At 40.9% G+C, this 25140-nt stretch overlaps 1 protein-coding gene and 1 long non-coding RNA gene across 5 annotated transcripts in view; one reads left to right on the top strand and one right to left on the bottom strand.

Moving 5' to 3' along the window:
* Nucleotides 1-5181: 5181 nt before the first annotated feature.
* On the bottom strand, nucleotides 5182-19819 carry ETS2 (ETS proto-oncogene 2, transcription factor). Of its 3 annotated transcripts, none has more exons than XM_062598982.1 (11): nucleotides 19625-19819; nucleotides 18432-19090; nucleotides 16229-16300; nucleotides 13419-13539; nucleotides 11505-11624; nucleotides 10873-11073; nucleotides 9997-10080; nucleotides 8958-9200; nucleotides 8557-8820; nucleotides 7748-7866; nucleotides 5182-6792 (listed from the first exon to the last, which is right to left on the bottom strand). In XM_062598982.1, the coding sequence occupies exons 2-11, from the start codon at nucleotides 18489-18491 to the stop codon at nucleotides 6577-6579; spliced, it is 1500 nt and encodes a 499-aa protein (XP_062454966.1). In that variant the 5' UTR covers nucleotides 18492-19090; nucleotides 19625-19819; the 3' UTR covers nucleotides 5182-6576. The 3 variants fall into 3 exon arrangements, with proteins under 3 accessions (XP_062454966.1, XP_062454976.1, XP_062454985.1); XM_062598992.1 differs by having other exon boundaries at nucleotides 8958-9197; XM_062599001.1 differs by lacking the exon at nucleotides 18432-19090.
* A 500-nt stretch (nucleotides 19820-20319) lies between these two features.
* The window catches only part of LOC134139232 (uncharacterized), a 74577-nt gene continuing 69756 nt past the window's right edge, over nucleotides 20320-25140 (top strand). For both annotated transcript variants that reach the window (XR_009958094.1, XR_009958093.1), the window contains exons 1-2: nucleotides 20320-20492; nucleotides 22947-23073. This is a non-coding gene — a long non-coding RNA (uncharacterized LOC134139232). The remainder of the gene's footprint in view (nucleotides 20493-22946; nucleotides 23074-25140) is intronic.

The following is a 25140-nucleotide window of genomic DNA, read 5'->3' as shown; positions in this document are numbered from 1 at the left end:
ATGCATCAGGCCAAAGAGAGGCTATGCAAGTGTGAATAGGTCTCTTTAGCCTAATGATTAGGCATCCAGCTGAGGGAGGGGGCAGTTCTGGTGTCCGAACCTGAGATTGTGTTTTAAGCTGTAACCATTTCATGATGAACGCTTCCCTTCTCCCAAAGGCAAAGGTACGGCTGCCAGCCCCAGGAGGGATTGCTGGGTTTAGCCCCTTTTACCTGCCAGCCCCAGCAGACAGTGGTGCGTGGCGTGGGCTGCCCCGGGGTGGCTCTCCGCTCCGCGTGCCAGCTCCCTCCGTTTCCAAACCACGCGCTTTCGGCTGGGCTGTGGCTTTCACGCCGTGGGCCAAGCCCCTGAAGGTTAAGTATTGGGTAGACAACCTGTTTTCCTTGTGGTTCTGCTCATGCTGAGAGAAAAGAGCGAATAAATACTTTTTTTGAAGCACAGGCTTCAGAGAAATTGTAGCGGGATGTATTTGCATTCAGAGTTTCAGGTCATGATGCAGAAAATCACTGCAAATCTTTAGAGGGGAGTTTAGATGGCCATTTTGCTAGCTATCTAGAGAGAGCATCTGGAAAACATATCTTCTGAAAACATATTTTTAGCATATGCAGTGATTTCATTGTACTTGTTTCTGTTTTGTTAACTCATCATTTGTGTTAATATAAAGGCCGAGAGGAATAGAGGCAGAAGAAAGAAAAATGACAGGAGCTGATGCTTCATTCCCAAACCACAGAATTCTTTTAGAGCTATTCTGTTTATAACTGGGACTCACTAGAGAATCTCAGTCTGCACAGAGCAAATTGTGTTGTCATTGGCCCCTCTATTTGATCTACTTTTGATACATTTGCATATTATGTGGTTCCAAACTGCACATCACATGGCACACATTATAAATGATATACTAGATATCTTTCTCAGAGATCACACACACTGAACTGAACTTCTATTTCTTCTTGCTTACAGCAATATCTTTCATTCCCTCTTTACATTTTTCTCCATTCACATGTCTAGCATATGAAGCAATGCTGCAATCACATTGCCATCTGAACACACATGGTTGATCTAGTGCTCAGTTGCACATACACAGAGAAAAATAAAACATGAGATGCAAGATAATTTGCAGTCTCTCAGATGTGGCAATTCTTTACACTGTTGAATTTTGGAGAGGGGATTAAAAATTCCTCCCACCAGTTTTGTGAACACATAAATTGCTTCATATTTCTTGTTTCCTTCTCAACTCCAAGAGGCTTATTTAGCAAGATAAATATGTTAAGTTCCACTATCTGTTTGTCTGTGTGGAAGAGTACTGAGAAGAGAGAAGAGTGTTGTTTTGTTGCTATATAAAAACTTGATGTGCCCTTATCTCAGATAATGGATAAGGTGCTGGTCTCCACAGCTCCAGAAGGACATGCTATGGAGAATGATCAAGGGGATGGTGCAGCTTCCTTAGAGCTCAGATGATGAAGTCTTCAGGTATTGATGCTGACAATGTCATGAAGGCAGCAGGTTAGGTGACTGGCCCAAAAGGCGATTATGCCCCAGTTCCTACAGCAGTGGAACTGGGAAGCACTTGATGAACATAGTAGGAAATTAGTTGAAAAGAGATGAGAGAAAATACTCAGAAGGTAGTGAGCTGCCAAAATTTGCTGCCCAGCTGGTTAGGGAGGCACAGAGAATAAGCAAGCTCAAAAGAGATTTGGCAAATCCATAGATGAGAGGTCCTTAGGTAGGTAGTAAAAAGACCATACAGGGATAGTTCCCTCTGAGATGCCTACTATAGCAATTGAGGATGCAGGAGGAACGGATGCATGTGGGGAATGAATGGGTAGACATTGGCCAGGTTTGCTCACTCCTGCTTCCGCTGGTGGAGATATAATACTGGGCGAAATGATCCTTGATCTGACCCATCTGCTATGTTCTCATACTGCATCTGATTGTGGCAGGCAGCAGATGCCTAAGGAGAGTATAAGAATAGGGCAAAGTAAAAAAAAATTATCAAATAGTCTCTTGGACATCAAGCATTCTGTAGCTCACAGCTGGAGGTATTTTACTTAGGATTTCTACTTCAAAAAAAGAGAAAAGAAAAAAAAAAAAAGAAAAAGAAAAAAAAAGGAGCAAAGGGGGCTTTGAAGCCAAACTTTGTTATTGGAGGAGACATGCCAACCATGGGGAGATGCCAACTGCAACACTGTATTATGACTGCTGTTTCATGAGGAAAGCTGGCAGCTGGAAGGGCAGGGAGGCATGTCCTGAAGAAGTTGGAGAGTTTAGTCAGACTTTCAACAACCTCTTTGATGCTGGGTGGCTGAGAAAACGGTAGCATTTTTTTGTATGCACTGTGATATTCATAAAATATCCTGTAATAACTGTCTACTGTTTCATACCAGGTCACAGCCTATGTTGCTGAATTGACCTGACACAGTGCAGGTTATCTGATTTAGCTCCTGGAAGACACAGTAACATGGATTGTGAGTATCAGGATACTTTATTACTTCTGCTATCATGAAATTTCTTTTCTACTGAACAAGGAAAACAAACTTAACTTGCCTATTGACTCTATGTTCAAGCTACTATTGGGCATGCAAGCAAGAGACACAACTGACCTTTCAGTTCAAATGAGTAACAGTTCTACTTTTAGGAAAAAACGGGATTGCAAATGAAAATTCCACATATTGAGAGATAGATTAGGGCTCTATAACCAAAGTGTGAGAGACATTCAGAAGAAAAAGGGTCTTGTTATTACAGTCCATACTTTATTTTTTGCTGGAAATATTGTATGTCCTCTTGCTAGGATCACTGCTCAAAAGTAGGCCATTTAAATATCTAAAATGTTGCATTACAATTTTTCGAGCATTATCCAAAGCCCAGGAAAGCCTGGCATTTCTCTCATTATGCTCGGTTCCAGCATGGGACTTGTAGCTCTCTTTAGGCCCTTACATTCCCTTTCTCATTACTGCAAACATGACCAAAAGGGTAAAACCCATTGAGAGGCATTGAGACCCACAATGGTGATTGAGAGGAAGGGAAAAAGGACATGGGAGTCATCTTCCCTTTCCTTCATAGAGGCTATGGAATATAAGACTGAAGGATGGTGTCTAACTGCTCAGAAAAGACCAACATCATGGTATAGGTGCAGGCCTACAGTATCGGAACAGTTCATTCTGGGTGTCATCTCCAAACATATGGAGAAAAAGAAGGTGATCAGGAGTAGCCAGCATGGATTCACCAAGGGGAAATCCTGCTTAACCAATCTGATAGCCTTCTAGGATGGAAAGACTGTCTGGGTAGATGAGGGGAGAGCAGTGGACATTGTGTACCTTGACTTCAGCAAGACTTTTGACACTGTCTCCCATAACATCCTCCTAGATAAGCTCAGCAAGTGTGGGTCAGAGGAGTGGACAGTGAGGTGGATTGAGAACTGGCTGAATGGCAGAGCTCAGAGGGTTTTCATCAGTGTTGTGGAGTCTAGCTGGAGGCCTGTGGCTAGTGGCATCCCCCAGGGCTCAGTACTGGGTCCCATCCTGTTGAACTTATTCGTCAATGACCTGGATGAGAGGATGGAGTGCCTCCTCAGCAAGTTGGTTGTTGATACCAAGCTGGGAGGAGTGGCTGATACACCAGAGGGCTGTGCTGCCATTCAGAGAGACCTGGCCAGGCTGGAGAGCTGGGCGGAGAGGAACCTCCTGAGGTTCAACAAGGGCAAGTGCAGGGTCCTGCACCTAGGGAGAAATAACCCTAGGCACCAGCTCAATCGGGGGGCTGACCTTGTGGAGAGCAGCTCTGCAGAGAAGGACCTGGGAGTGCTGGTGGATGACAAGTTGACCATGAGCCAGCAATGTGCCCTTGTGCCCAAGAAGGCCAGTGGACTCCTGGGGTGCCTTAGGAAGAGTGTTGCCAGCAGGTGGAGGGAAGGTGATCCTGCCCCTCTCCTCAGACCTGGTGAGGCCTCATCTCGAGTCCTGTGTCCAGTTCTGGGCTCCCCAGTCCAAGCGAGACATGGAGCTACTGGAGAGAGTCCAGCTCAGCGCTACAAAGATGATCAGAGGGCTGGAGCACCTGTCCTACGAGGAACGGCTGCAAGAGCTGGGCCTGTTTAGCCTGGGGAAGAGAAGACTGAAGGGGGATCTTATCAGTATGTATAAGTATCCGAAGGGAGGGTGTCAAGGGGATGGGGCCAAACTCTTTTCAGTTTCCCTGTGTGACAGGACAAGAGGCAGTGGGCAGAAATTGAAGCACAGGAAGTTCCGCCTGACTGTGAGGCATCACTCCCCTGTGGGAGTGACGGAGCACTGGACCAGGTTGTCCAGAGAGTTTGTGGAGTCTCCTTCTCTGGAGCTCTTCAAGGCCCGCCTGGATGCAACCCTGTCTAACATGCTCTAGGTGACCCTGCTGAGCGGGGAGGTTGGACTGGATGATCTCCAGAGATCCCTTCCAACCTTACTGATTCTATGATTGTATGATTCTATCAGATCAATAAATATGAGGCATATCTTAAAACAAAAGAACAAAAACAAAAAAAAAACCCAAAAGCTTTTCTTTCCTACATCTTGAACATGCTGCTAAACCAAGGTGACTACAGTGACAGCAAGATCAATATGGCCACATTTGGCAGACAGGAAAATTTATGAAGTTCAGGGGAAGTGTCACATTTTTATTAGGTAATTTTTTAAGTGGAACTCCTCAAGTACGTTCTTAAGATCAGATGGTTTCTTACTGCCTACTGCTTTGCAGTGTGGAACAATGGAGAAGATTGAGAAGAGAAAGAAGATACTTATGGCAGGGGTCTTGCTCTGTATTCAACAGAAAGCAGGAACAGTTTAAACATGCACATGGTCTCAACATGACTGTTCTCTCAGGTTTACCAATAGTTTACACTTATTTGCAACACGGTTCAGAAATGCTCATTTTATTTCAAAGGCACAACTCAAATGCATTAACTTCCAGTTTATTACATATGAAAGCAAATGGAGCTGTGCAAGTGTTTGCATACATTTAGCTTGGTTCAAGATCATCAACCTTGCAGATTTTTCTCCAAACTCTAACTCTGTATTTCTTTTCTTCTTTTTCCCCTTCAGAGGTTTAAGCTAGTCTAGAAGAGAAACTTATCACAGAGTAAGAATACTCCCCCTCCTTCTCTTCAACTTTCTGAATTAAGAAAACACATACACCATTAGTTTTCTTGTTCCCAAGAGGTTTTAATAAAGATTCATATTTTTAAACCTCTCACACTGTACAACACATTTAAATGTACATCAAGCTCAGATAAAAAATAAAGCTTTCTTACAAAGTACATTTTTCCAGTGAATTGTTTTTTGCAGTAAAAATAGCTGCTACATAAATCCCTCCTGATCTTTGAAAAGGAGTCACAGTTATTTCCAAAAATAGAATTCATATTTTAATCATACAGGATAAATTGCAGGAAGAAGAGACAAGTCAACTGAAAAAATAGGCTTGTATATAAACTTTTTTTTTTAAAAGGACATGCATAGCAGTTGAAAAACATATGCCATTTATAAAGAAAAAAAGGTAATTTTATCCATATTAATATTTTCATTTTCAGTTACAGAAGAAACCACAAATAGGCTCTTTATGTCCCAGAATATAATATTAGGTTCTCGTAAAAAAGCCAAGATGCACAAAGAATTGCCAGCATCAGTCTTGGCAGAATACTGAGCCAACCCCCTCCCCCCCTTACACATTTCATGTGATAGGCATACCATATGCATGCATGCTGAGCACTTACGTTGTCTCTCAGGCCAATTAAATATTTTCAGAAGGTTGTATATCCTAGGCAAACATAAAATAACCATTGGATAATTTTACATTCGCCCTATTTCAATACACATACAATTAGTTTAATTTACACTATACAATATCTGTTAAATAGGAACATTAAAGAATTTCAAAAAGAATCACAGAATATATACAAACTGAATATTGAAATGGTACGATTTTTGTTCCCTTCTTAAAGGTTTTTTCGTTGTTTTTTTTTAAACAGTTGCTACATCTTGTTTTGGACACCGACTGCTTATGTACCTATGCAGCACATTTCTGGAGTAATAATGACAGCAAAACGTGCTTTAGAAGAAAACACTTAACACCAATTCTTCTTACTGCTCTTTTAAAATAAATTAGGTTTTTTAAATAAATTGTGTGATATAAGCAAGGATGATGGTATTTTAACAATCTGAGCAATAATTCTGCTGCATCACTGTTTTTTCGTCCAACCTTTGGTTTTAAAGCCAACCCATTATTATACGGCAATGTAAGCAGCCAAAATGCTTTAAATGGCAGTGTAAGTAGCCGAAATGCTTAACATTAGAGCATTTCTGCATCTTTGTGACAGAGCTAGGATCTGTGCTGACTTCCATGCTGCTCAAATGCCTGACATGGCAACATCTGAAGCCACTGACGAAATAAGGCCACTTCCTTCCAACTTTCCCTGGTTACAAAATCAGTTAAGGTCCTTATTTCTTAACAATTGCACCAATCTAAGCAGTCAGAAGAACTGACCACAGATGGTTCCCAGTCACAGTTCCAACATGTGATCTTTGCCAGTTCAGCCTGAGATCACTGGGCTCAGTCTTCCGTGTCAGGCTGCACTCCCAGCATTGCATGAAGTTCTTCAGCTGTATACCCCAGCAAGTTCTGTAAGTCACACACAAAGCGATATACATATCGTTTCCCTGAAGTCTTGTGGATGATATTCTTGTCATAATAGTAGCGTAGGCCTCGGCTCAGTTTCTCATAGTTCATTTTTGGCTTGTTTTTCCTTCTTCCCCACCTCCGTGCCACCTGTCAGTCCAAAAAGAAAGCAAAGCGTAAAGCATTTATTCAACTTACGTTCTTCCAAATGTTCTTGACAAATGCGGTTATCAAAACCTTTTCATCCGTCAGAGCACTTCATTTGCTTCTGACACCCTGAACTTAGGTAACAGGAGAGTTGGTGGTTGAACCCTCAACTGAACAAACTCCAAGGCAACTATCGGCAGCACTTTAACTAACATGAACAGAAGAAAGCAGCTGATAGCAAATATCAATGAAAAGGACACCTACTGCAGAAGATGTACAGATTGCTGTAAAACTATTTACAGAGAACAAATTTAAGTGAAATACATTGTTCTCTCTCAAAGATGATGCTATTAAAGAGTTAATTTGCCACGGAGTAGAATGTGACAGTTCTTTAAGTGAAAGCTGAATTATATGGATTTCCTTGGTGTTAAATGATTTTCTTTTTTAGGGCTTCAGTGAACATTTTATCATACCTCTTAAAACAAACAGTTAACAGTAGGAAAGTTAAAGCACATTTTAATTATTTTTAATTACAAAACTTTAAGTACCTAGGGCATTTTAAAAGCAGCATTATAGTATCTAAGAATTGTGATGCTTAGAATGTCTGCTGCTTGCCATTTTGCAAACTCAAATATTGTTGATCAAATTATATTCAGTAAACAAATTTATAGTATTACTAATTTACACTATTACTAATACTGTCAGAAAGAAATTATTTCATATACTACCTTTAAGTTTCAAACTGTACAAAGCATTCTTGTAACTATAAACTAATACTGATATCCTGGGGCAGGAGAGAGGGAAAAAAAAAAAAATCAACTCACAGTAATCCTAACCATAAAATAAAGCATTTACAGATGAAGAGATTTCAGCAAGTGTCTGATTGTGTAAATGCTTTATTTTCAAGAGTAAGTCCACAGACTCTAAATCTTCTTGTTCATCACAAATAGCCACATACCTCATCTGGGTCAGCAAGTTTAAATTCCCATCCATCTCCAGTCCAACTAATAAATGACTGACAGGATTTGTCAGTGAGTAACTCCAGAAGGAACTGCCATAGTTGTATAGGTCCACTGCCTGTTAGGGATGAGGAGAAGGGGGAAACCACATGGTAAACACTTCTGCAAACTCTTACCATAGCTAATGAATATAGCCATACTCACATCACAGGAAAAATCTTTTAATTACTCTGACACTTTTTTTTTTTAAATATCAAAAGAAAACTAATTCTAAGATTTTTCTCTGTAACATAATTCTGCTCACAAAGACATTAAAATTAAAACTTTTCCATGAAAAGGAAGAATTGAAACAAAAGAAGAATTTGAAACAAAATATGCCTTTCTCGTCTCTTACCCCTCTTACCCCTCACTTCCATCTCCTAGTAGCTGCAGTCAAGCTTTAGGCCCTGTGCTACAATCCTTGACTTGGCAAACATTCTAGAGGGAAAACTGATTTCAGCAAGGACTACAATTCCCTGAAAACATGGGAGATGATTGACAAAGATTCCCTCTTCTTCAAACAGAGAAAAAGCAAAAAATACATTCCATTTTGATGGCATACTTGTAAGAATGGGTACCTACTTGTTCTTACTTTAGATGGATAGTTCAATGAGACTTTCTTTATTAACATTTAAAATTGAAACTTGTCATCAGCAGTGGCCTCCCAGTGAGGGACTACCTTACAACTACACAACTTTATAACGCATTTATAGAAAATATTGAAGTTACACAAAAAGCAGAGTGACCTCCCCTCCGACCCACTACTTACCTGTAAAGCCAGCTAGAATTGCTGCTGGTATAACTGGTTTCCCTTGCTCTACAGGATCACTTCTTTCTTGAATATAGTCTTTGAAAGACATTGTAGGTTTGTTCAGACACAAAGACTGGCTACAGTCATCTTCAAAACTTTCATATGATGGCACACGCTGTAAGTCCACTAATGATGATTGGCTGTTCCAAGATTGTAGCATTGAATCTGAGCTTTCATAACTTTCTGCACCACTGTCGCTAGATTCGTGTTCTCTAAGTTTGCCTTAAAGGAAGGAGGGAAAAAAAAGTGTTTTATTTATTCCCCTCAGTCTAGCCTGTATATATGAACTAGGCAAAGGAGGGGAAAAACATGTAGAATATGGCCTTAGACCCAAGCTTATCATATGGATAATGTCTCACCAGAATTATCTATCAGCAAATTCAGATTGCTTCTTGTGAAGTCTTGGTTTACGGCACAATAGTTCACACCAACTGCATCTACTTGCGTTTTGGGGAACAATGGAAATTCTTGTTCCGGATTGAGAAGATTTGGTCCTGTGGAAGTCTGACAGATGTCACTCAAGATATTGGGTTTAGGGTAACTGAGGGCTTTAGGGTACCCAGGCATTTGCATACCATAGGGGGTCTGATCCACATTAACTGCTGAAGGAGAGAAAGAAAAAAAGAAAGAATGCATTAAGTATTTTCTCTGCTGTCCCTCAAACAGGCTAATAAACATCAGGTATCCCACTACAGCTGTGCCACTTTTTCCATGAATGTCTGGCTAGCGAAAAGTGATGCTACAAATCTACTGGAAAGGCTGCTGAAGTCAGGGAGAAGATTCCCATCTAATGGCCTCCAAATCAGATTCTGTACATCTCCTTCTACAACTTGCAGATCACAAACGTAATATATTGTTCTTCAGAGAAAATGCAGGACAACAGAAAAAGCTGGAGAAGCCTTGGTGATTTTGAGTAAGGCTCTCATCATTAAGAGATGTAATGAGGCTGAACTAGAGATTTACTCTGGGACAATTAAATACAGCACGAAACAAATAATCTAAGGAAACAGGCACTTTGTCTCTACAGTTATGCCACATATTTTCAGAAGTTCTGTTATGCTTCCACAACCTTCAAAGAGGCCTAACCATGACTCCTGCTGTTTCCTACTGATACTGCTTTTTGATTCAGTCTGTTAGTGATGGGACCGGTCATTCTGTTCCACAAACACAGGCTTTGGCATACCAGAAGAAAGTCTGATTTTTCATAGCCTTTGCTCTTCAAAGGATTCCTGATATGAACTAGCTGGCAGACAATACTAGAAAAGACTGCAGCAGTTATGCTTTCCTAAAGCATATTAACTATTCTGTCGTGGCTTTTTCTTTTTTCTTACTAGAACCTGTGATATACCTAGAATAAATGTAACCAAGCTAAAGTGTAAAATTTTTTAAAATACTTACTTAAGGAGTTATTATTGACCCAATGAGGAACTGAGGTAAGGTGAGAGTTCTCCACATATTGATCCTGTGTTTTCTCTTGGCTGTCTGGAAAAAAGGGAAGAAAATATAATTTATATATATAGGACTTGTATGCCATGGGAAGCTTCCAACACTCGAGTATTTGGTGGACACCATTGACATGAATTTTACTAACATACTGCCTCAAACTCTCCAAAAAGGCAGTTCTCAGAAGGTAAAATATCATGGCAATTGAATGTTTATACTTAACAGAGAAAAACAAACAAACTAAACAAAACAAGTCCCAAATACCAAAAAACAACTGCAGTGTATATTAAGGTCCATATCCTGCACAGAGGCAGCTGCTGAATCTTATCCTCCAAAACCAACTGAATACATAGGTCACTGCATGTAGAGTTTTAGCAACATCATTCATGTTCACCTAAGAGCACCTCCAAATCTCCTTGACATCTTTACATTCATTTACTGAATCATCTCAAAACACTACCTTACAGGAACAAAACAAAATACTTGCAAAAAGAAGTGACAGCTTTGTCCAGCTTTTGATTAAATGCATAAGGCATTGTAAGAGCCCTATCCTGATCTCATTTATTTCATTTATTGATCTAAATAAAACTTGACTGCAACAAGTACTCAGCCTGAGCAGGGAACACTTCTGCAGATATCTGCGTTTGTGTTCTGTGTATCCAGGATATTAGATACTTTTGATAATACTTTTATTAACCAAGTCTTAAAGTTCATTTTGAGTTTTCTTCTGTAATAAAAATCCCCCATAGTGAAGTAAGTGTTGAAAGAGTCTTATTCCTGTTTTTATCAGAAGAATCTTAGAACAGAAGCTCTTTGTGGCTTTATATCTACCTTTTATCATCTGTTCCAGGTGTTCCCACAGAATATCACCCACATAATCAGGTGCCAATTCCAAGAAGCGCTCCTTGCCCAGGTTACATAAGTCTTGGCCACTCATAAGAAACTGATGGAAGTTCACGTTTACCAAGCTAAACTCATTGGTAGCCCATGAAAGCCACTGGCAAACCTGTTGTTCGGTCCACAGCCAGGGATCTGCAAGATAGAAAGTGTCCAGTATACAGAGATAACACTTGACCTTTGTAAATCCCCCCAAATAACCTTAGTTAAAAGGCAGTGAATGAAAAATTTGTTAATCCAAGTTACTTAGTTCTGAGGCACAGGCATTAGAATCAATTTATTCTTGAATTTAAAAACAGTGTTCTATTTTCCTTCTGTATTCCCCCTTAATTAGAGGATGCGTGTCCTCAGTTTATGTGATTCTCTCTTAGGCTGCCAAAATATGAGCTCTCCATGCACTGATTTTTAATAACAGCTAGTCTAGTCTTTCAAACTAAAGCTGTGCCAGATTCACATAGGATCCATTCTTGTATTTCGTTCTGACATCAGTCTTTCTCTTTTAAAAGAATCACTATTCAGCATCCTCCTTAGCATTAAAAAAGAGCTTATAAATAGAAAACACTTACTATTTGGGATACCCAGCCGACACTGTTCCTTTGTAAAACCACTGAAAGTATCTTTCAAGGCCTGACTCATCACAGCCTTACTGCACGGGGTTAACAGAGGCAATTCACAGTTGTTTGACTCTACAAGAAAGAAAACGGGTGGAGGAAAAAGAAGATATATTAACATTTAGGCCAATGAAAGAGGGTTTTGCCATACTACTTGAAGAATAAGAAGAGGATGCTAGACAATATATATTTTAAAACAGAAACAGGGTACGTCTATTTTTAGATTGTTTTTGACTGAACGTATCAACACTAAAATATCTGTCATATTGAGCTGGTAAAATTGTATCATGCTAAAATAAAGCTTTGCAGCTTTCCATGATATAGATCCTCACCGACTCTCAACAGTTACACAGCAAACCTCTGTTGCAGGGAAATTTTATTATTACTTTTTCAGAAAATATGAGATTGCCTCTTCCTATTTTCTCATCCACATTTTGACCTCAGATTTCCTGTTATCTCCATGCAGTAATCATTCAGCTTGAGAACTAAGCAAGTCAGAGTAGGATTGTGAAGAACTAGATTGCAAAGATATTTAACACTGTTTTCCAAGGGACTGTGTTTCAGAATTTTTCATGCAGCTCTCAGTCACTCAAATATATGGTGTTATAGCTTACTCAGTCAACTGAACCAAACAAATGTGACAGGTAACACGCTGGTACCCAGTTCCAAACAGTGCAATACAATTCAAAAATCAGTATCATCCTATGCCTACAAATTACTAACCTGCATAACTGACTTTCCTTTTTAAAGTTTGCAAATAGACTCTTTAAAAAACAAATTTGGCCTCCACCCAATCTTTCTTACTGGACAATTTTCACCTGAAGATGCCTTATTTTACTATGAAAGAACTCTCAAGTTGAAAAAAAAATCAGTAATACCACCTTGCCATCTCACCACTGCATCTCTGGACACTAAAAGAGAGCCTCTGAAAAGTAGCACACATACTGCATTTGAACCTCTGTATGTTACTCTTGAGGCATGTAACAGTGACAGGGTACATATATATTACAGACTTCAGACTAGTTCAAGATATTCTGCTCTTCTAGTTTTCCTAGATCCTAATTATGTACAAGCTCCACTTGACCCAGCAACTGGAGCTCATTATCAGTGTGTGCTTAACTTCTGTTTTTACCACACCCATCCTCAATATCTGCTAGAACTTGCTTTGCTGACCAGAGCTAGTGACTGATTAGAATCACATTAGAACAAAAGGCTGGTGGCAGCTGGAGGTTTAAGTTTTTTTTCCCTGCTTACCTAGGGAGAGATAAAAACAGCAACAGAAAATTGCTGTCTGTATCTACATCTCTTTGTAGAGAAAAAAAAAATTAAAAAAAGTAATTAGGGAGTTTTGACAAAGATTTGTTGAAAACTCTTGGTATGTATTGTCCTCCTAAAAAGATCTGTAAACACCTCCACCCCTATTTTTAGGGTGAGACATAAAACAAACCCTACAAAGGGAGAAGGAATAAGAATTCTGTTCCCTGGGAATTAACACCAGAGGGTCCAACAGGGGCTTGCAGAGTACTTAAAATATCTCAGCCAAAATTAAAATATAAGTTTAATTAAATTAATTAATTTTAAACGTTCAAAATTTAAAAATTTAAAACAGCCTTAGCCCTGCTTTAGTATCTGCTGAGCTAATGAATCCCAGTTCCCATCCCTGTTCAGTACAGAGAACAGCAACTATCAACAGATCAACTCAAGTACAAAAAAATCCAAATTCATACACAAGACTCTTGTGTACTAGAACACTTTTTTTAGGGAAATCCATGTTGTACTTTTAAGATAACAGTGATAAAATGCTAGTTAGAACACCCAGTTTTCTTTTTTGAGCTGCTGATTGGACGAAAGAACAAAGTGAAAAGGTACCATAAGAAGTAGAATCAAATCCTGTTGGCACTTCTTGAAGTGTTTGATCTTCATTTAGCGAGAAAAAATATCCAGCAAAGAGAGAGCTTGAACTATCAAAGGTGTCAAATGCTGTTTGACGCTGCAAAGCAACAGAATAAAGAACACCGTGAGCAATTTGCTAAAACACTGCCAAGAACTGCTAGGAAGTAGCTAGTTAGGTTTTCTAGATTTGGAGATCATGCACAGTCACTATTTTGAATCAACCAACTTGTGCCTTTGAAAGAGAAATATGACAGTATAGCTTCTGGTACAATAGGCTATAAATAAAATGAAACAACTAACATTCAGACTACAGTGCAAGTCGTATCACATGATCTGCAGACCTACAGCTAGACTAGGCTAAAATATTTTAAGCTTTCCTGTATTTGAGGCTTCCTAACAATAGAGAATGCATGTATGTATAATAACTTTGACAGTGACTGACTTATGGCTATATTTTGAAGAAAAATTATTACTTCGTTAACCCTTTAAATATACTATCCCTCTGAGAATTACAAATTCAAATAGAGGCAGGACTGGTAAATTATGGAAAAAAATCTGCCAGCGCAAAACCTACAGTGGATTTATGTAACTTTAAAAGATTTCTTTCAAATTTGTTTTGTGTTAGGTGCGTATGATAGAGAGGCAAAATACTGTTGCTTAGATCCCTCCAGCCACTTAAGTCTTTTTTTGGGGGGTGAGGAGAGAAAAGGAGGAAATAACTTTAAAAACAACTTATGCTACTTGTCTGTTAGTCATAAGGAAACAGTATCTGCAATAACTAGAGTCAGGAAGAGGTAGAAATTGCCACTGAGATTTTAAAAGCACCTAAGAATATTGCTAGAGACCATGGCAACTTACAAATGCTTATTTGTTTTAGGCATCCACTTGTATGCTGGCTTATAGCAAGGCAGAAAACTTACTTGAAGACGAGGCCAAGATTTTTCAGGTCAGTATTTGTGTGCTATGCAATAGCAACCTGAACCGTGTTTCTGGAGTAGCAAATAAATATTAACTCTTCCTGGAATTCCCTAGCTAAAACCTGCGAGGTTTTTAAGGGGATTGGGGCGGTTTTTTGCATTAGATGTCTTACAAAAAAGAAACCAAAACAAAACACCCACCCTAGTAACACTAGTAGGAAACTACGAACTGTAATTTTTTAGTTGTATTTTATAGCAAGTTGCTATACATCCCAGTACATAAGTTTTGAAATTATACAATCCACAGAGGAAAAAGCTGGTAAAGGAAACAATACCATGCCTCTAAGGGTTAACTGCATTCAGAAACTTCCACTGACAGCTGAACTGTGGAGTCTGTTCAGGTACACAGGACAAGTACAGGACAGTCAAAGTGAAGCCATGAAAAAGCTCACATCCAAATGAAACAACTTAAGAGTAGTTGCCAAATTTACTAGTAAAAAATTCTTTACACATTACTAGATAAAAGCACTGACTCATCACGAGTACCTAGATGAAAGGGCAAGTTCTTTCAACATAATCTGGAAACTCCTGCATTTTGTGTAAATAGCTGACCCTTATCCTGAGTCACTGGAAAAAATGCTGTGGCATGTGAATGAGTAAAATCCATACTGTACTAGTTTCAGATTTCAGAAAAGGATAAAATTAACATTTAAGCAAGTTCTTGTTTTAATAGTAATAAAGGCAAAATCAATATGGATGAAATTCTGCCTGCCCTATTAGTGACAACCATTTGTCTTTTAAACATATACGTACGGGTAATCATTACAGAACAAATTAAGAAGAAATGGGAACAGCTATAAAATAGTAGAATAGTGTCTTGATTTTGACTTGATTATGTAACTGTGATCACTCAGTAAATGCTTAGAACAACTACTGTGTGAAAGAGTACACAGCTGTTAAGTTGGAGGATCTTTTTCGGATTTTGCCGTTGCTATGAGCATGAGAAAAAGTTAAGAGAGGATGTAAAAACACCACAGAAGTCAGACTACAAAGACTCATTAACTGAGTCTTCAAAATACTGACATTCCTCAAAGTTAATGACAGTAGAAAGCATCCTCCTAGTCTTTATTTAGTTACATTAATCTATGCTATGAAAAAAATTAATACTGCCATAAAGAGTAGCTTGCATGATTGAGGGGTGAGGAGAGCACTTATAGACTGTTACAAGATGAGTCTTCATAGTTTGTTTCTCATTTGTCCTCAGTTTGCACGTTCCTTTCAAAGCAAGATAACAGCTGCAGTCTAATGAAATAATTCATTTAATAACTACCTTCGGTTTCTTACATTGTATTGGACTTCCATTTGATATAACTGCATCTAATAAATGTATAACCTACTTTTTTCATACAAGGCTCTTGAATGAATCAGATCTGACTGGTCATATCAGAACAATGCTCCGACAGTCTCATAAAGGTGGTCGTAAAGACCACCTGTACTGCCAATCCTATGACTTTATTTACACAAAAATCCACAGACTCCAATGAATTTGACATCAGTTCTTGTTTACCTCTTATTTCCAAATTCTTAGGATGCAGCAGAGGAAAAACTTCCTGGGGGGGACCTCAAGGGGTATAAGATTTATGTCTTCCTGCTTCACTAGTGCTTGTTCACACACACATTTAATTCAGTGGGAATACTCTAGAACTAATCTAGAGGTTACAAGCAAACTGCCAAAAAAATCATGTATCTGCATTCACGCTGGCATGGTTGTACAACTACTTTTCTTAGTATGAATAAGAACACCATATATGCACTAACTGGGAGAGTAGACCACTCAGTTTTAGAAGCCACTAGTTCAAGAAAACTCACCTTGAGCACTCCTCTGTACATGTTAGACACAGGAGCTACTTGATCCATGTTCCTGATCCCAAAATCACTCATCTGAAAAATGAAAGGGGTCACATGAAAAACGCTGCTACGTTAATAGATGCATCTAACTGCTTTAGCATAGACTGTATGTTTCTTCACTGGGAGTGTTATTTCAGTAAGATGTCGAGAAAGCTATCCTCCAGGGTGCTCACATCCTGACTATGCAGGCGTCTGATTCTGTTTTTACTTAAGCAGCTTTTTAACTGGAATTCTCCTCACAGAAGTCAGTGGAGTTAAAGCTTTTTTTCCTTCTGTTATGAGAAAAGGAAAGAATGATCACCTTCCGATACGGAAGATGAGGGCTTTTAGTATCTCAATCTGTTAGATAGTCTTAAAAGCCTAGAGAACTTTTATGTCCATCAAGTATCTATTGCTTTGAGATGTTTACCAGTTTTCCACTTGTTATCTTAAACATGAAATTTTGTGGGATCTTTGTTTACAAACATTCCTGTTCACATGCCATGTACCTTCCAAGGTACAGAAGGTAAATGACAGAGCACTTGTCATGGTTTACCTTCACATTCCAGCACTCATCCATTTCAGTTTCACCATCTCTATGAAATATCAGAGAAGCTAATTCCAAATACTAGCAATCTGTTTCCTTTACTAGACAAAGCATCCCCAAACCACGTTATTTTGAACACTTCATAACCACAGGATTAACATATTTATAAACATTTGGAAGGCTTCAGTTTAAACTGGAAGTTTTTTTATAGCAAAATGTCCTTCTTCAAGGGTTGATAATAGGACCAATAATAGTACTTCAATACTACTGAAGTTAAAGCTATCATGCTGCCTGTACCACAAGGAACAGCATTATGTGATGGCTGTATAACTTTTTCTCTTATATATGACTGAAAGAATACAGTGATCAGATTCACATCCTTTTACTAACCTATGAGAGATCAAACATAAGGAAGTAAGCTATGTTTATGGCCACTGCTCAGGTTTAATCACGATGCTGTAATTCAGGTGTCTGTAAATGATACCTTATCAGCCCGCACTGAGGCAAGTCATCTCTCAACACTTTTCCTTCTAGTTTTTCACAGCATTGTGCTAATTTCTTTTGCTCCATAGAAATTGCCTGGACATGTGCATTCATGTTTAATAAACAGTTACAGGGCTTGCTATTAATATTTCCACAAAACTGTGATTACTTATTACAAAGCAATTTCTCTTACTAGCCATTTTAATGATTTTGAAAAAGCACAGAGAAATCAAAATATAAATTGACTCAGAAGAAGATGCAAATTAGAGCTTAACAAATAAGCCTGTTAAAATGACAGCCTGTTAAAATGACAACACACTCAAAATCTGTCCATATAAACTAAGATGAAAAAAATACAACAGGCAAAGACTTGAAATGTTTTCATCCTCCTATATATCTGATCACTTAAAATCCAAAGTCCTTAATCAGAAAAGCTCATTTCGACTTCATTGTTATTAGATGTATGGGGTTTATAATTGAAATAAAATAAACCAACTGCATTTAAAAGGAATAGTTGACTTATACTTCATTAATGTTACCCAAAAGTGCAATATATTGATTGATGTATTTTACTTCGATTAGCATATACAAATATTTGATCTAAGTTAAACATCTCGTTGAGCACCAAAGAATTCTACACAGCATGAGACTCACTCAGCAAGTGTCTCTCTAATCTCTTTATTGAATTTGCCACAGTTTAAACAACTGCTTATCCTAGTATTCAGTTGGGCATTAAAAAAGGAAAAAAAAAAAAGGAATTTCTAATGCTCTTTGCTTTGCCTTTGAAATATGTTCTTGTACCCCCTAAAGGGATAACCAGATCGAAGCCTTACCAGTTGGAAGGCATTTGTGTAACACCACACATATATTTAGCAATCTTAGTTCTGATCTCTGGTCTGGACTATAAATAAAATTTCTGACCATTTCAGAGGCAATCCTGGCCTTTACATGAACCCTATTACGAATTTTCCCATTGATTAAAGGGACAGGATGCTACCCCTCCCTTAAAAAAAAAATCTTTGGAAGTGTTCGGAGTACTAAAATAAAAGGTTTGTAATAAGTTTTCATTACATGGTGTTGCTTATTAACCCAAGTTGCTGCTTTTGTACGCTAGACGGCTCGTTTGTTCTGTGGCTTTGCCTCAGTGCTGCACACCTGATGGAAAACCAGACAACAGAGCTTCTGTCCAACACAGAACATGCTCAAGTTCTCCATGCATTAGCATCCCAGCTTCCTGCCACCAACCGCAGCTCCTCAGGTTTTCAGGAATTTCTGTGGCCATTGCTCATTGCACGTTAGCTTTCTACCAATAAGCAATACGAGTTTCCAGCCCCGAGATCCGGCACGCTTCCAGGAGACCAGACACACCTCCAGAGGTATCACAACCCAACCAGGACTAAAAGGCAAGGCAGGTGGGTGTGATACAAAGGGTTAAAGTTGGCCTTCTGCTGGCCTAAGAAAGATCAGAAATGACACTTCGGTATGATGCGATTGGGCCTCACTTCCAACTCCTCTGCTAATGCTGATGACTGCGACTTGCCAGCTATAATTGGTTTAACTGGCAGGACACCTTCTTCGACACCCCCGCATCGCTGAGCGAGTGAAGCAGAACAGGGTCAACAGGATCCGGCACTTATTAACTAATATCCTTGAATTCTGATCGACTTCTTTTCAGCAACTACCAGGCGCTTGCCTATTGCTAGAGGCAGCCAGCAACCGCTCACACGGAAAAACGAAGCCGTGCACGCGTCCACCGCGCAACCCCGCAGTCCACCAGGCAAAACACGACAAAACAAAAAGGCAGCTTCAGGCCCCTGACCGGAAAAAAAAACAAAACAAAAGAAAACAAAAACACTTCTTACAGAGAGGATGAGATAAAACACAAATAAAAACACGGAAGAGCCTGCGTGAGGCGCCCTGCCTGGCGCAGGGACTGCGCAGCCCGCGGCCGGGACGCCTCTCGGCGCGCACAGCCGCGACCCGCGCCGAGCTCCCCGCGCGGCGCCTCCTCCCGGGCGCACGGCGCCAGCCGCCGCGTCCCACCTGCCGCCGCCGGCCGCGGCCCGCCCGCCCCAGCGCGGCGCCAACGGCCCCGCGGCGCGCGCGCGCGCGCAGCGGCCGTTGCCCGCCGCCCCCCGCGGCGCGCGAGCGGGCGCGGGCCCCCGCGGCGGCCCCTGCCCGCCGCCCCCCTCGCGGCCGGCGGCGCCAGGCGCCTCCCGACGGCCGCGGCGCTCGCCGCCCCGGCGGGAGGGACCCCGCCGCCGCCGCCGCTGCCGCCGCCGCCGACCGGAGCGCGTCGGTAGCAGCCGATCGGGGAGCCCTCTGCCCCCGCGCCGCCCCCGCCTCACCTTGCGCTCCTTCGCTTCCCTCCGCGGCGGCACCAGCAGGAAAACACCGCGCCGCTGCCTTCTCCCGCAGCCAAAATATCCTCGATGGGGCCGAGCCCGGCCGACGCCAGCAGCACCGGCGCGATCCAAGCCGCAGCGTCCCGCAGGAGCAGCGGGAGCGGGAGGCGGCGGAGGGGCGGGTGCGCGCTGCCGCTGGCCCGTGCGCGGGGCTGTGCCGCGCCTCCCGGCCTCGCAGGCGCTCTTCAGCGGGCGGCGGGAGGCGGCGGCGGCGGAGCCCGCCTCCCGCCAGGCCCTGCCCCTCGCGGCGCCGCTGCCCCCGGGCCGCCGCCGCCACCGCCGCGGGCGGGCCCTGCGGCCGCCGGGCCGCCCGGCCCGTCGTTCCCGGGGTGATTTGTGCGTTTTCTCGCTCGTTCGCGCGCCGTAGGTGCTGCCCGGTGCCCACCCTGGCCCGCCGCGTGCGGAGAGCGGAGGCGGCAGCCGCCCACCTGCGCGAGAAGCCCCCCAGGCCCTCGCTGGCCTAGCTTCGGCTTGCTCGCTTTGGCCGCAGCCACAGCACCCCGACCTTTTGCTTTAATCCCAGGGAAGTATTTCTACTAACCTGGTACATCAACCTTTTGATTAGTCTCATGTGCTTATTCATGACACCAGCTGGCTTCTTCACTGTTGCAGGAGGAGGGATGCTGCGGTGCGAGGAAGCCCAGGCGTCCCGCGATGTTTTCTGAGCTGATCCTCGCCTGACTCTTGCCAGTTCAAGGGGTGCAGAGGGCACTAACAGGAGATAGCTCGAGTAAACACAGCCCGCTCCTAACTGTCAGGTAACAGGCAGCGGCTGAACCGTCTGTCAACACAAGAGCATGATTACCTTAAGGTACTTCTCCTTTTTGCAAAGAGAGTTTGTTTAAGCCTAACTTGCTTGCACAAGCAGAGAACTGCACCGATGAGTGAGGTCCAGATGATTTACTGGAAAGCACAGGGAGAAGAAAGACCATGCAGAGAGCCAGAGATTTTTTTTCCCTGGCTATCCTGGAGATAATTCAAATTGGACATTTTCCATGCCTATTTTTAATTATTAGCTAAGATCAGAAGAATTAAGCCGTAAAATCCAGGCATCCATATGAATCGTATATCTTCATAAGTAAATTGTGACGCTGCTGTGGAAAATCAGCAATTCTGTTGTGTTGCATCTTTTACAGCTGTTTGGGAACTTCTTAATAGTAAATAAATCCAATGCGAAAGATACACTAACAGCTTCACCATGTGAATTTCAGATCCAAACAGCACAGTCAGTAAAATAGAGTTGGCATTCCTCAGATCTTGAAAAATCTAGCTATCCCAGCAAAGTGGCAAGGGGCCCTAAGCTACCCAAGGATAAAGTAACTGCATTAAAAATATCTTGGCAAAATGAGTTCCTCCAATGAGGACTGGAGAGATTTGGTGGAAGGACACTGGATTGTAAGTCAAGAAGTATGAATTGCCTTTCTTAGTCTGCTAACCACTTATTGGAACCACTTAGGTTTTCTGAATCTTTTGCCATATTGGTAACTGGTACCTAACAGTGACTTTTTAATGCCTTGCTAAACACTTTGCGTTCATCCTGCTTGGAGATCCAAGGGTGCCGTCTAGCTCCTTGGCCTGACTGGACCTTGTAGCTCTGTCCTGAGTGTGTGTAGGGCTGAGATGTATTTGCATGCTCTGGCAGTGATGAAGCCACAGTGTGTCCAGCAGTCATCCTGGTATAGATACTCGGAGGACTTGAAATGCAGTCTGCATCATGGAATGCCCATCCCACAACTTTTATATGCAGTCTTTGATATCTGTAAATGAAAAGAACCACAACGAAAGAACAGCTTGGAGCCACAATTTCTTGTTGCTTCCGTCCTCAACTTCTGTAGATTTCAGTGAGCGCTAGGGACCTGAATTGCATTTAAAAAGCTGTTACTTAAGCTTGCTATTTACACATTGTTTTATTTAAATTAATTCCCATTTCAAATTAATAGTTGTAACGTCCTATAGTTGTAACTTTTCTTGTAATAGGAGCCCAATAACTGCTAGTTCTGAGTTCCCCACCAGATTTCAAATGACCCTTTAATGTTTCTGAACTGTGATTATTTTTGCTGTTAAAAAGTCATAATTTCTTTGGCTGTCAATGACTCAGTTATCAGGGCCCTCTCTTCTATGTTTTCCTACTATTTCTGGCTGCAGCAAAGGCCAGGTCATGCAACTATTGCTGCAGAATAAGATACTTCAGTATTTACTCCAAACTTCATAATACATTTTCTTCTGTTTAGGAAGGTGACTTGTATTTCATTCCTTATGGTCAAATGTTATCAGGCAAATTATGACAGCAGACATTGAGAGACTGAGAGAAAAGTCTTGATTGTGCTGATGGCATTTCATATTGCAGGAGTGTCCTGATCTAATAAGGCAACATCTGTTATAATCCTAAGGGAAACCATTAAAAACTGTATGTCAGCTGGATAGTGATTTTAATTATAACACTGACAAAACCAATTATGCCACCCTTTATGTAGGGGAAACATCTGTCAAAGAGATAAGATGAAAGGCTGGAAATTATTTCTTGCTTGGTAAATTAACATTCAGGAATCCAGAGCAAAATGATTAATTTGGCAGTATTTTGCTCTATTAAAATTTTTATTTTCAAAGTAATTCTTATTATATAAGAATAGTTAATTTCATTGAATAATTCTTATTTTTAACATAAAAATGTTGTAGCTGTCTCCAACTGCTTAATGGGAGGTAAGAGCAAAGAAGGAGCCAAACTCTTCTTAGAGGTGCTCAGCTGCAGCAGGGAAAATGCCAATTGGATAGAAGGAGTAAGCATTCTCAGTGTGAGTGGAAGAGTCATCCTTGGAGATTCCTTGAACTCAACTGGCCAAAGGCCTGAGCAATCTGATCTAACCGTGAAGTTAGCCCTGCTTTGAACAGAAGATTGGAAGAGAGACTCCCTCCCCCCACCTCCAAGATCCTTCTTGGACTTTTCTGTAATTCTCTGAGCCCTCTGTACTACTAATGGTCAAAATGTAAAGTCTTTGAGCTGGAGAGGCAAAGAGAAAGAAGAACCAGTTTTTGTTCTGGTTGAAAACTCTTGCATGGTGTAACTGTGTGTTTTTCTTTAGGAATTACCCATCCTCCTCACTATTGCTTTAGTTTGTGCGCACATGCATGTGTCTTACTGTAATGTCAGTCGCAGAGACTGGAGGAGGAGGTCCATATAAATTGGTGATTAATTATGATATCAGCACCACTCTGCAAACTTCTGAGAATTTTTGTTGTGAACCCGCTGTTGCTTTCTTTTTCGCAGGACTATGGGAGAACAACCTCAGGTACTTAGTGCTAATTGACTGGAAAGGTAGGAGGAAAGAAAAAGAATGAAGACTAAAGAACAAATGTTTGCAAAGTTACTGTGCTGGAATTCTGTGATAATCCAGGTAAGACTTTTTTTTCAGTCCTCCTTGCTCATAAAGTCCTTGTTTTAAAGGACTACAAGTGAATGTTCAGATGTTGGTTTTGGATATTTTGTTGCCTTTCTCTGGAATGGTATCTTACAAATATGCTAAAAAAGAATTCCCTGGTTACAGCAAATTAAGGTGAAGGAACTTGCTAGGATTTTTTGAGTATTTAAGTATATCACATAGTGCACTTAGGCTAGTGGTGAATTGTCTGAGGGTGTAATTTGCCCCTTCAGATTTCTGACTTGAGCAGCTGCAATACTAATTTGTGAGCTCATTGGCAAAGATGGGGAGAAGGAGAAGAGTAAAAGTTGATTGTCAGAGCATCCCAGGGAAGTGCTTTACTCAGCAGCTGCACACAGAATTCTGACTGGTGCCAAAACAGAGGGAAGAAGAGGGAAGAAGATCCTACAGATGTGCAGGTTTAAAACGTAAAGAGATGAAAGGTATGTGGAAGGGCAGCATTGCAGCCAGAGCTCCAGAGACGATATGACTTACTCCTCCAGAATTTCCCTTGCGACACTGGCGAGGACGTACAGGAGTGAAAACCCTGTTGTGCTTTCAGCATATGCCTTGTGCGCTCATCTGCATGTTGGCTCAGTGCCGCTGCCTCTGTGGTCTGGGGTGAACACATCCCTCCTCCCACCACTATAGTGAGTGGTAGGCCTTGCCCACAGAGCTGAACACGTGCTTGGCCTGTGATCAGGAATGCAGCATGGTTGATAGGCCTGTGCCTCCTCCCGCTCTCTCACATCCCTGCAGTACCAGCTACAACCTGGCTGAATAATTCATTTGCATTCCGTCCTGTAAATAAACAGAGTCGTCTTGGGTTTAAAAGAAGAGGCCGTATATTTGTACCCCTAAAAGACAATTAACAATGAAACTCCAGTAGGGACCGTCTATAAGATCACAGCATAAAGGGTCTTGGGAAATAACATCTTTGAAAAATAAAGGCCCAGTTATCTCAGTATGAAACAAACTTCAAACAACGCACTGTTATGATTGAAACAAAGGATGAAACTCATTGACTCCACGATTCAAACACAACTAAACGAAAATATTTATACAGCGCTGGGGAAAGGGTGGTCTATCTTTCTTGAAATTATATACAAATAATCTTTAACTCAGATGTATATTCCTTGCTTGGTAAGGAGGAGACTGTTAAAATAAAACAACACCAACCATCCCCAACAAAAAGTTCACCCCACAGTATTTGGTGAACAAAATTTGACCATGATCATTTCTGTGAAGGCATTTCAGTGAGTCATAAAGCGCAGCAAGTTATTTGTGTGTGTCATTATTCACAACACATGTAAACCAACATTAATAATTACTCTAAAGAAAAAAAAATACTTTGTCAAAGTTGTGTCAGCACATTTGAACAATAACAAAAATCACTATATTTCATCCGTGTTGCATAAAATTGAATGATATTATGCAAACTGCCAGCTCAGTAACATAAACATTCAAGGTTCTTAAGCTTCTAATTTTTTAATCAAGTGAAAATGTTATGAGCATGCCTCAAATAATGTTGTCAATGGACAGGGAGAGATGCCTAACACATGAACTCTATTATTTAATGTATCATATGATTGGAAAAACTAAACCTTTACTCTCCACATTAAAGCAGCAGATTAGTCGTTAAACTATTCAGCCTAAGCAGTGCTTAAGAGATTGCTCATACCATTTTGGGTACATTTAATTCATTTGATGCAGTTTGAGACATGAAATAAAAAGCACATGTTATTCATGTTTTTTATTTTTTTTTAAGGCCAAGTGTGTTCAGAAACTGTAGAGAATATTTAGTAATAGTTTTTGGATGACTTTATGTTCAAAAAGGTACACTTCAGCTTCCTTTACTAACAGTCTTGTCTTTTATTTTTTGCATTTCATGTACTGCTGATTTCATGTAAGAAATTACCTTTCTTGTGTGCAGACTTTTAATTCTCATGTTGAAGTCATGTATAACTCTGGTGTGGTCTTCATAACCATATTTGCTCACCCATCAATGAAGGCATTAGTAAAAAGTGTATTTTTGCATTGTTT

Source organism: Rhea pennata, chromosome 1 (genome assembly GCF_028389875.1).
Source record: "Rhea pennata isolate bPtePen1 chromosome 1, bPtePen1.pri, whole genome shotgun sequence".
Classification (NCBI taxonomy): Eukaryota; Metazoa; Chordata; class Aves; order Rheiformes; family Rheidae; genus Rhea; species Rhea pennata.
Note: the sequence above shows the minus strand (reverse complement) of the source record. Positions and strands in the feature narration are given on the sequence as shown.